This window comes from Lolium perenne, chromosome 5 (genome assembly GCF_019359855.2).
Source record: "Lolium perenne isolate Kyuss_39 chromosome 5, Kyuss_2.0, whole genome shotgun sequence".
Classification (NCBI taxonomy): Eukaryota; Viridiplantae; Streptophyta; class Magnoliopsida; order Poales; family Poaceae; genus Lolium; species Lolium perenne.
The window spans coordinates 20,115,259-20,127,073 of record NC_067248.2 but is presented as its reverse complement, the minus strand read 5'-3'; the positions used below and the strand labels follow the sequence as shown (position 1 = coordinate 20,127,073).

The window sequence follows — 11,815 nt, the reverse complement described above, 5'->3', positions numbered from 1 at the left end:
ATCATGTTTTCCAGTTCCAGAAAAAAACGCGCACTCCCTCCTCGCCAACGGCTACGACCTCCTCGGCCCCGTCCCGTCGCAGAAGCACGTGCTACGCCGCGGCCTCGGCCTCCTCGCGCTCAAGGACGACACTCCCTCCTCACACCCGAGCTCTCCTCCCCTCCGCTCACACCCCGAGCTCTACTTCTCTCCACATCACGCCCGAGCGCAACCAGGACTTGATTGATTTCGATTTTCTTTGCAAGGACCTTGGTGTAAACTTGTACACAGCCTGGCGCTGCATATGCGCCGCTCGGGCTGTTTTTTTTATTTGCAAAATTTGATACCGCCGGCGAATAACTATGGAGTAGGGTAAAACGCCGGGGGTATTGTCATCTCACCGCTGGCGAATACGAAAACGCCGGGGGTAGCCCATTACCACCGGAGGCGTGCGGGATCCTGTACGGGGCGACCTCGGTCCCGGCGCTGCGGTTCTTGCGCGGGTACACGGCGGCGAGGGCGTGGGACAGGGCGCGGCCGCTGCTCGCGCTCACGGGGCAGGCCGGGATCGGGTGCGAGGCGGCGCTGGGAGGGGCGCCGGAGGCCAGGGGGAGGATGGCCGAGGCCAACCGGGAGTTCGACCAGCTCTCCACCATGGCCACCGCGCTGCTCAACAAGGTAGACACCCTAGGCTAGGCTAGCTGGGATGTACTACGTAGCTGCCGGAGCGCCGTCGTCGTGGCCGCCGTCGACCAGCGCTAGCGGCTGGTACGAGCACGCGCGTGGGGCTTGACGTGATGGTCTCGATTAAATCAATGGTGAGTCCGTGTGTAATCCCTTGATCAAATCAATGGTGTATCGTGTGACGGTAAATCTTTCTTCTCCTCACCACTCTGCAACTATCGCAAGTTGCCAAATATTGGCATCCTGGTTGGAGAGTAAATTAAGCAAAACTACTACTACTATAATTGGGGTAAATTTGATGGGTCAGTATGGGTTTTGGTAAATTTTTTCTTTTTTTACCTTGGTAATTTTTTTCAAGTCGGTGCCATTTCTGGAACAGGAAGCAACAAATAGAGGGGCCAGTTATCTACATACAACGTAATCTTCGTAGCCATACATCCCGTGGCGGTGCCTCCAGTAGAGGCCCTTTTCCGGCCGATCAATTGAAATTGCCGACCGAGCTAGTGGTGCCGGTACCGCGCCTGCGGCGGCATTACCTTTGACATCCTACGCCAATGGCGCTGCAGGAGTAGCTTCGACTGGGGACAAAGGTGTAACAGCAAATGGCGGTGGGTCTGCGGGTGACCACCCACCACTGACGTTCTTCATGCACGACATCCTAGGCGGTGGCTCCCGGCCGTCGAGGACTTTAGTTGTCATGAGTTTGGCGATAAACAAAAATCTAACATGTCATATACCTAGCAATACAAGTTTCAGTCTACCCATGTTGCAAATAATAAGTCTATATGATAACAAATTCGAGGGTCCAATTCCATTGGGCCTTGCAGCATGTCAGCATCTTCAACAACTTAGTCTCGGTAGAAATCTACTTGTGGATGTGGTGCCGGTATGGCTGGCTAAGCTACCACAGCTCACAATGATTTCTATTGGTGGCAATAAAATTGTTGGCCCGATCCCGGCTGCGCTCAGCAATCTTAGCATGCTCAATGAGCTTGACATCTCATTCTCCAACTTAAGTCAAGAGATTCCGGTGGAATTGGGAAAACTGGTGCAACTCACATATCTGCACCTTTCGTTCAATCAACTAACGGGCCCATTTCCAGAATTTCTTGGAAATTCATCGAGAATGGCTCACATAAGTTTACAATCGAATCAGCTGACTGGACCAGTACCATCAACACTTGGAAACAACATACCTCTTATGTATCTTGATATCCGGGATAATCATCTCCATGGGGATCTTAGTTTCTTGGCCAGCCTATGTAGTTGTTCACAACTGCAAGTCCTTGGCATATCAGGAGTATTCCCAGCTATTTTGGTAACCTCTCGACTAGCCTGATACGCTTTGAAGCTAATAACAACCATTTGGTTGGTGGGATTCCAGCAACAATATCAAACCTTAGTGGTCTTATCTATTTAAGATTTTCCAACAACAATCTAACCAATGGAATACCAGAATCCATCTCTAAGATGGAGAATTTCCAGGCCCTTTTTCTCACTGGAAATAACATCATTGGCACAATCCCTGAACAATTTGGTATGCTGAGTATTGTAAATATAAATCTCGATGATAATAGATTTTTTGGCTCCATACCAGATGTCATGAGCAACCTCACCATGTTAGAGTATATTTCATTATCTAATAACTATCTATCTTCGACAATACCATCAAGCTTGTTTTATCATAGTAAACTTGTCGAATTAAATCTTTCCCATAACTCCCTAACCGGTACATTGCCTTCTGATCTCAGCCATATGATAAATATGGACATAATAGATCTTTCTACCAACCTATTCTTTGGTAACCTCCCAAATTCATTTGGAAAGTTTACAATCTCATTAACTTACCTAAATTTTTCTCACAACTCATTCAATAGTTTAGTCCCAGACTCTTTCGACCGCTTAACTAACTTGGTAACATTGGACCTATCGTCAAACAATCTGTCTGGAACAATACCAAACTACCTCGCCAATTTCACCTACCTTTCATATCTGAATCTATCCTTTAATAGGTTAGAAGGGCATGTACCAAATGGAGGTGTATTCTCAAACATCACCTCGCAATCTTTGGTTGGGAATGTTGGGCTATGTGGTGCTCCTCGTCTAGGACTGTCATCGTGTATAAAAAAATCTAAACAGACCTCTGGTCGACACATGCTAAAAATTATTCTCCCAGCTGTCATCATTGGAGCTGGTGCATTTGCAGCTTCCCTGTACATAATGATCAAAAGGAAAAATAAGAAGCAGCCAGATGATACTGCTTCTACTGGCATCACTGATCTGATCAGCCATAGGTTAGTATCATACCATGAGATTGCTCGTGCCACTGAAAATTTCAGCGAGGATAACCTACTTGGATCGGGAAGTTTTGGAAAAGTTTTCAAGGGCCAGCTAGATGATGGTTTGGTGGTTGCGATAAAGGTGCTCAGTATGCAAGTCGAGCGGGCTGTGAGGAGCTTTGAGGTCGAATGCCAAGTGTTGCGGATGGCTCGGCATCGCAACTTGATACACATATTGAATACATGTTCCAACTTGGACTTCAGGGCATTGCTGCTTCAGTACATGCCCAATGGTAGCTTGGAGGCACACTTGCACACTGAAAATAGGGAACCACTAGGATTCATCGAGCGATTGGACATTATGCTTGGCGTGTCAGAGGCATTGGATTATCTGCACCATCACCATTGTCAAGTTGTCCTACACTGTGACCTGAAACCTAGCAATGTACTTTTCGATGAGGACATGAGGGCCCATGTTGCTGACTTCGGCATTGCAAAGTTACTTTTAGGCGATGAAAACTCCACGGTTTCAGCTAGCATGCCCGGCACAATTGGGTACATGGCCCCGGGTACGTTTTTCCATGATCACGCTTGAGCAACATATTTATGAAACTGGAGTATTTGGTTCGATTAGTTAATTCTCTTGAGTTTTTTCATGATCAGAGTTTGCATTTATGGGAAGGGCGTCACAAAATAGTGATGTGTTCAGCTTTGGGATCATGCTACTTGAAGTTTTCACGGGGAAGAGGCCCACTGATCCTACGTTCGTCGGTGAATCCAGCCTTAGGCGGTGCATTTTGCAAGCATTTCCAGCAAAGCTCATTGATATTCTAGATGAGAAGCTACATCAGGATGAACGGATGAACCAAGCCTTTCGTCACCAAAAAATAATAACTTCACCGTCTTCATCCTCAATTGCCCACAATGGTAACTTTCTCGTGTCGACATTCAAGATGGGTCTAGAGTGTTCCAGAGATTCTCCTGACCAGAGGCCAAGCATGGGAGACGTGGTCACGAGTCTGAAGAACATCAAGAAGGATTACTCTTCTTTCTGGGTAGCAACTAGAAGCGTGCAACAGCAACATTGATATGGTAATGTGTAGGGCCATGTATTGTTTCTTCTTCCACTTCCACTCCGGTTGCAGAATTCTAATGATCATGGAAGGTTGACCATGTTATTTCTTCAATTACGCTAGTTTGGAGTTTTATGTTGCTTACTAAAATTGTATTGTGTCTTGTAATATGAACTCTTAGTTTGTTAGAGGGGACAGGCATTAGTAGGTTTTTGCCATGTTGGGGTGTTTGAAATAAAGCACTCGCAGCTGGTTTTCTATCGATCGATGTGGAGGACAGATGGCACGCGAGGAAGGAATATAATCAATCTGGTTTCATGTTTACTCTTACTACTACCTCCGTCCCGGTTCATAGGGCTTTCATGTATTTTTAGATCGTATTTATCAACATAATACAAAATATATATTATAGAATATATATCATGAGAAAACTTAGATGTTCCACTTTCTAATGATATAATTTTGTATTATACAATTAATATTATGTTGGTCAAATAGGCAATCTAGGGATACGCGTAATTCCTGTGAACCGGGACGGAGGGAGTATGTGTCTGCATGGTTTTTGTGTCGGTGCACTCCCCTGTGTTAGCGCGTGCTCCCTAACTCCCATCCGATCAACATCGATATGTATTAGGGTTTGATAGGGTAACACAAGGATCCCAATGGGCCGGTATGGTATTATATAGCGGGTACAATACATGGTTACATATGGTTAGTTTATAGACAACCATGCTGTATATCTACACTAGACATAATACATAGTTTATCACTCTAGACATAATACACAATTTATCACCCTCCCTCAATCTCAACGGGACCATGTTAAGTTGAGATTGCGCTTACAAAAGGTAAACGATGGTAGTGGGAGAGGTACAGTGAATACGTCCACTAGCTTTTCCTTGGAGGAAGATGATGGGAAAGCAGTCATTCAGATTAGACAGGAATTGCGATGTCATTTTGCTAGGTTTTCACCTGGTTGGAAGCTTTTCTCGACGTCTTATATTCAGGGCCGGTCCTGGGGAGGGTCTGACGGGGCGGCCACCCCGGGCCCAGAAAAACTAGGGGCCCAATTTTTTTATATAGACTACTATACATTGCAGGAAAAAACAATTAACGTTTTTAGATGGACTTGAATCTTTACGATGGGCCTTTCCTTTTCGTTTTAGTTTCCGATCCTGCCGGCCGTCCAGGAATCCCACTCAGCGCATGCACGACTGTACGAGTCATAGGATGATACCAAAGGTTGTCTCGATACCATACGGAACAGAAACGTCGCTCTATCGCCTCGCCCAGGCGGTTTCCTGCTCTCCCGATCGTGACTGCTGACCACCGACCGCACGCGATGATCGATCTGCTGCCCTAGCTGTTGGTCCGCCGGCCGCAGCAGTCCCAGTCCGGCAGTCTCCTATCCCCAATCAGGCAATCACCGAATTTGCATAGCCGGGTAACTCTGGTAAACGTGATACATGTGGTGTTGAGTTGAATGCACTTATTTCCCAAAGTGTTATGAAATTCACTTTGCCAGATATACCAATATCTGCTATGGAGATTTTTGAGTTTGTCAGAGAAGCGGGTTGTTATCCTAATATTTCTACCGCTTATCGACTCTTATTTACTATGTCTGTGACTGTTGCATCAGCTAAAAGAAGCTTTTCAAAGTTGAAATTATTGAACAACTATTTGAGATCTGTAATGTCTCGTGAGAGGTTAAATGGTTTGGCAACTCTATACATCGAGAAAAAGTTAGTGGACGAGATTGATACTGATTCCATCGTCACTGACTTTAATTCTAGAAATTGGCGCAGAACATTTTAAGGTATCATGTAAACATTGTTATTTTTCATGATCTCATACATGTGGGAAAAAATTATAATAAAAGGGGCCCAAAATTTTAGTTTCGCCCCGGACCTTCGAAATCTCAGGACCGGCCCTGCTTATATTTCAGAACGGAGAGAGTATTATTTGTTCTCCTATAGTATAGTAGTATTACCCATCAGCGTTCTTCAACATTTGATTATTCTTGATCGCCATTTTCTTTGCATTTTTGATATCAGACATGTTGGGTTACAACATGTTGTAACCGGGGTACATGGATGCAACGACGGCGTGCGCGACGATGGCCATGTAGCTGAAGCGGTCGCTCTCCCTGGGCAGTGCCGCCTGGCCGGCCATGCCGGTGCAGCCGGACCCGATGTACACTGCCGCCTGCAGCACCTGCCCCGCGCCGCGGTACCGGCCGGCGGCCACGGCCTGCGCCGCCCACTGCAGCGCCGGCACGGCGCCCGCGTAGAGCTGCAGGCAGGACTGCATGCCCTTGGTGGCCTCGGCGTCCCTCCCGGCGCCGTGGCCGAGCGCCGACTCGAGGCTGGCCTTGGTCGCCGTGGCGTTGGCCGCCGCCAGACTGGTGGCGAGCGCGGCGAGCTCCGGTTTGCTGCGCGCGTTGCGGCAGGCGGAGGGGTCGGCGCCGCAGAGCGCCGAGGTGCAGAGCTCCGGCGTCACGTAGTAGCCTCCCAGGTTGCCGCACAGCAGGTCCAGGGACGAGCCCCCCGCGCCGGAGCAGTGGACCACCGCCGAGAAGAGGGAGAGGAAGAGGAGAGCGCCGAGCAGAGCGGAGGAGGTGGCGGCCATGGCCATGTCGGCGGGTGCTGTCTCTCAGGGTGTCACTGCTCGATCGGGTCCCGGCCCTTTGTTGATTCGTTTATAATGAAGGGAGTACTGTATATCTAAAAGATGCACGTCAGATGAGAGAGGAGAAAATCGTACTGTATCTTGTTTCCGATACATAACCGAGGCTAAATCAATTAATTTCCCGTCCAATCCCGCTCTCCTTCCCCGCTAGCGCTCACCGAATCTTTGAATCCATGCAAAACCAGGTCCAATTAATAGATACGATACGATCGTTGTGGTGTTTTTGTATCTTCTAAATTTACGTGCTGTGATTTTATCGTATCTCCATTGTGATGGCCCTGTTGATTTCCATCTCGTTTCATCAGAAGATTCTTTCCATTAAACTGAAGTTATTACTTGGCAATATTTATTCGTTTTAAAATCTACATTATTTATTTTAAAAGGAAGTATGGCCGAGTAATAACTTCAGTTCAATTGAAAAGGATCCGGTTCTGATTTCTTCAGATTATTGGTAGACTGAAGATAAATCTACAACACTTATTATGAAATTGATGCCTTATCACCGAGTAATGACTCCAGTTCAATCATAAGGATTCAGTTCAGATTTCTTCGAATTATCAAGAGATTCTAGACAAATCTACAACACTTATTTTAAGACGGAGGTAATATCATAGTAATATGGAAAGGACCAGAGCCGAAACGCAGCATGCTCCCATTCATTATCTAGCTCCCGCTCACCAAACAAATAAATACCAGCTCCATCGATCAGGCTATCTCCCGTCACCAACAAAGAAACCATGACGACCAGCCGCAGCGCGCCGCTCCTCCTCGTGCTCGCGCTGCTGGCCGGCCTGCAAGCCGCCGCCGCCGCTGCATCGCCGGTGGACACGGTGGCCGACTCGTGCGACCTGATCCGCGACTTCGTGGACTACACCTTCTGCGTGACCGCGCTGCGGTCCGCCGGCCCGGGCGCGTCGACGGCGGACCGGCACGCGCACCTCCTCATCGCGGCCGACCTCGCCGTGGCGCGCGGGGCGTCGGCGCGCGACGCCGCGGACGCGATGGCGCGCGCTGAGCGCGACCCGGCGGCGCGCGACGCGCTGGAGGCGTGCGGCTTCCTGTACGGGGCGTCGTCGGTGCCGGCGCTGCGGTTCTTGCGCGGGTACGCGGCGGCGAGCGCGTGGGACCGGGCACGGGAGCTGCTCCAGCTCACGGGGCAGGCCGGCTTCGGGTGCGAGGCGGCGCTGGACGAAGCGCCGCAGGCCAAGGGGAGGATGGCGGCGGCGAACAAGGAGTTCCAACAGCTCGACGCCATGACCACGGCACTGTTCAACAAGATCGCTGTACGGCACGGCTAGCTGGGATGTCGTAGGCTGTAGATGACATGCATGGCGCCAGCGGAACTGTGACGTGGTCCGTCGTCAATAAATTTAGTAAATCTTTTCAGTGAAACTTTTGTTCCAAAATGTCAATAAAATGATTCTAATCTACTCACTGATAGTATGGGGAAGTCAATCGCCTGAAAAACATATGGTTTGCTCCCACACGGGCGTATCCTCCCATCTCTATGCTAAATTGCCAAGCTTCTTCTCCAGTGCCATTTTGTATGGTCAATGAGTAGTTTAAGTTGGCCGATCATATTGACAGGCCGAGAATGAGATTCTAATTATGGTGTGTCAAAACGTGATTTTTTAAAATTTATTACTAGACTTCAATGATGCTTTATTTTGAAATGTCAGTAAAACAAGAAAATGATTCTAATCTACTCATTGATCGCGAGGGGAAATCATTCGCCTCGCTCGGAGAAAAAAAAAAAATCTCTCTGCAAGACTTTTTCTCTTGGTGCCCCTTCCCCGCGGAACACATAACCTATCTCAACACTAGTAGAAAATAGGTCTTTTGTTTAGAGCTGCCCGGAGCACAAGTGCCGGATGTGTTTGAATTCGGGACTAATGCCCATTAGTTCTGGTTCAAATGGCTAGGACGCTGCACGATTTTAGTTCCGGTTCAAACGGAACATTTAGTCCTGGTTGCAGACACCAGCCAGGATTAAAGGGTTGCGGCAGGCTGCCTCTCGTGCGAAAACCTTTAGCCCCGGTTTGTAACACCAACTCGGACTAAAGGTTTCTGGATTTTTTTTTGCTCCAACCATGGATCATCTGTTTTAGCTTTGTAAAATACAAAAGAAAAATGATAGAAAATTAAAAATTAAAAATCCTTTTAGATATAGGTAGGTTAGGTGTATGAAAAATAACAAACATGAAGTTTGACTCTTTTTTTTTATCAAAAACACTGTATTTTTGGTAAAATGAGAATATCTTTTGCACACGAACTTGAAAAAAAAACATTTCATGCATGAAAATGTATCTACGCGAAAAGTTACATCTAAATTCACCCGGGATTCACCGGTTAGCCAATTTTTAGATTCTCAAACTGCCAAAGGTAAGGATGGGAATTTCTAGGTTTTAGGTTTTGCAAAAAAAAAATGAAAATTTATTTTTATTTATTTATTCAAGATATTATTACATCATTTGATGAGGACATACCTACTACACTACTACCTCCGTAATTGCAAGATAAAGACGACACTGTTGTGAAGCTCAAGTCCAATGAAGTTAGGATTGGACCTATGACAGGAGCTCGTGCGAAGCTACTCAAACAACAGGTGAACTTGTTCCTAAATGATACTTTGATCGATGCGAACTTTATGCTGCCTAAGTCATTTTACTTATGTATGATCAGGTACGAAGAGGGAGCAAGCATCGCACGAGGAGGAGATGAGCAGCTGGACAAGAAGCTGGACGTGAAGCTGGACAAGGAGCTGGCCATGAAGCTGGACATGAAGACATCCCATGGACGCACGAGGGAGGAGAGGGAGGCATGCGTGAGGGAAGAAGACGAAGTCCAGGCCGGTGCCAGGCCCGGTCGACCGGCCGCCACGCCGGAGCGCCCGGTCCCCAGCCCGGTCCAACCGGATGCCACGCCGAGTCAGCCCGGCGCCGACCGGATCCTTAGCCGTGGCACACCGGGCAACATCCAGTAAGCTTGGACCCCTAGCCCGGACACCACCCGGTGCCAGGCCCGGTTGAAACCGGCCTGCCCGGTCCCAGGCCTGGTCGACCGGCCCCCACGCCGGCCGAGTCCGAGTCTGTCTCGACCAGATCCAATCTGGGCCAGTTTTCAATGTATCTTTTCGACTCCTGGTCGTCCTGAACCCCTATATAAGTGCCCAGGACACCCCGAAATTAGGTTTAGACCACGTTTAGGATAAACCCTAGTTCATAGTTGATTGCTTTGCAACTCTATCGAATTCCTACACCATATTGCATTGATTTGGTGTATACCCTGAAAGTATTGTGTGATCTGTTGTTCCACTGGAAATTAGACGGTTGCAACTTACCGCTTCGTGGTCGGCGGCTACGTGCGCAAGTGTGTGGAGTTGCGAATATCTTGCAGGGTTGAGAGCTGTTGCATTGGAGACAGGGACCAATCGAGAGACTTCGTTGCGTCATACAAGTTATCATCCACTTCATCATCGTGTTATCTCCGCTGTGTTCATCCCGTGATCATCATCACCACCGTGTTTACTGAGAATATCGGGCCACCCCGTTTATCATCTTGGTATCAGATTTCAGTATTTCCTCGGTAAGCCATCCACAATCCACCCCATAGTTGAGTTGGGAGTGTTTTCCTATCCAGAAAAAGCCATAAAAAGTTAGGGTTAGGGTTTGCCATAGCCTTAGATTGCACTAATTTCGAGTTTTAGTTGCTTTTTGTAGTTGTTTTTGCGTATCTTTTTCTTCCATCTAGTATTGTTAGGGTTTGTGTTTCCGCTATCATCTAGTTTCATTTTTGTTACTCCGAGTCCATATAGCGTACAATGTTCTTGTCCCAACCATAGACACATCCTTTCGATATATGTGACTAGGAACTTTCCCAAAAGAGACTAGTTTTACCGCTCGACAGGCTGCTCGTTAGGTTTTCGGTGCTTTGCAATTTTACTGTAGCTACAGTAACCGTGAGAAATAGAGAAAAAGAAAAAGTGATTCAAAAAAGTGAAAAAAAGTGAAGTGCTAGTACGGTCAAGTGAAGGCCTAGTTTACTTTTCTGCACCAGTAGTTGAGCAATCTTATGTCTGTTTCATTGAGCTTTGCTAGTGTCTCTCGAGTGCATTGCAACCTTTTCATCCATATAGTTGCATTGCCACATTTATCGCCTTGGGTGAGTATCATTGGTTGTCTACGGTCAGCGCTAGAGCTTGTTATTGGTGCAAATAGGTAGCCTACCTAAAGCCCCACATATATCCTGCTTTGTCGTGTGATTTGTTCTTATACCCTTGATATTCGCTTCGCTACATCCGTGCACTAGTTGTCACTACAAGTGGTAAGCAACACTAATTCACTTTGGAGCGGTAAGATTTCCTTTTCTTATCAGTTTTGAGTGAGTTGTGGGAGTACCACCATTTAAACTATCCGACAGCTATAAAAAGTTTGACGGATTTCAAAATCCAGAAGATTGGTTGGTCGATTATCTGGAAACAAGGAAGCTGATGGGTGGCACGAGAGCGACAGCTATGCAAAGCCGCAAGATCCTGGATGAGAAAGTTGCCAGAAGGATCCATAGATAGCTGGGATAACTTCGAGAACCTGTTCGTGCAGAACTTCAGGTCCACTTGTAAAAAACTATCATCATAGAGCAGTTAAGGACTTGCACGCAGAAATTAGGCGAATCGATGAGAGCATACATCCAGCGTTGGAGTCTCATCAAAAACTCGGCTGAGCATGTGTCTGATGAAAGGAAAATCGATGCATTCATCGCAGGCATCCGTAGAAGGGATTTCATCGAGGAGCTAGGAAGATCTAACCTGAGAACAGTAGCAGAGCTCATGAAAACAGCGAACAGATGGGTTGATGGTGAAGATCTGGTCCATAATAAGCGACAATGTTCACCCAAGGAAGATCGCAACAGAAACAACAACCAACATAGGCCAAGTATCGGCTGGTTTCCGCAGTAACAATGGTAGCAACCATCGCGATGATTATCGCAGGAGCAACGAGCAACGAAGTGATAATAGAGATGCACCAAGCTCTAGCAGACAAAATAATCGACCTAGGTATCCACGGCCATACAACGTGTCACCCGAAAAACTTTTCAATGGACCATGCCAGGTTC

General features: G+C 47.3%; 2 protein-coding genes and 1 pseudogene across 2 annotated transcripts; 2 read left to right on the top strand and 1 right to left on the bottom strand.

Moving 5' to 3' along the window:
- The first annotated feature begins 1,309 nt into the window (after positions 1–1,309).
- On the top strand, positions 1,310–4,030 carry LOC127303187 (uncharacterized; annotated as a pseudogene).
- A 1,838-nt stretch (positions 4,031–5,868) lies between these two features.
- On the bottom strand, positions 5,869–6,692 carry LOC127304539 (uncharacterized). Its single transcript, XM_051335189.2, has one exon. The coding sequence runs from the start codon at positions 6,647–6,649 to the stop codon at positions 6,080–6,082; it is 570 nt and encodes a 189-aa protein (XP_051191149.1). The 5' UTR covers positions 6,650–6,692; the 3' UTR covers positions 5,869–6,079.
- A 678-nt stretch (positions 6,693–7,370) lies between these two features.
- Positions 7,371–8,095, top strand: LOC127304540 (uncharacterized). Its single transcript, XM_051335190.2, has one exon. The coding sequence runs from the start codon at positions 7,441–7,443 to the stop codon at positions 7,999–8,001; it is 561 nt and encodes a 186-aa protein (XP_051191150.1). The 5' UTR covers positions 7,371–7,440; the 3' UTR covers positions 8,002–8,095.
- The last annotated feature ends 3,720 nt before the right edge of the window (positions 8,096–11,815 follow it).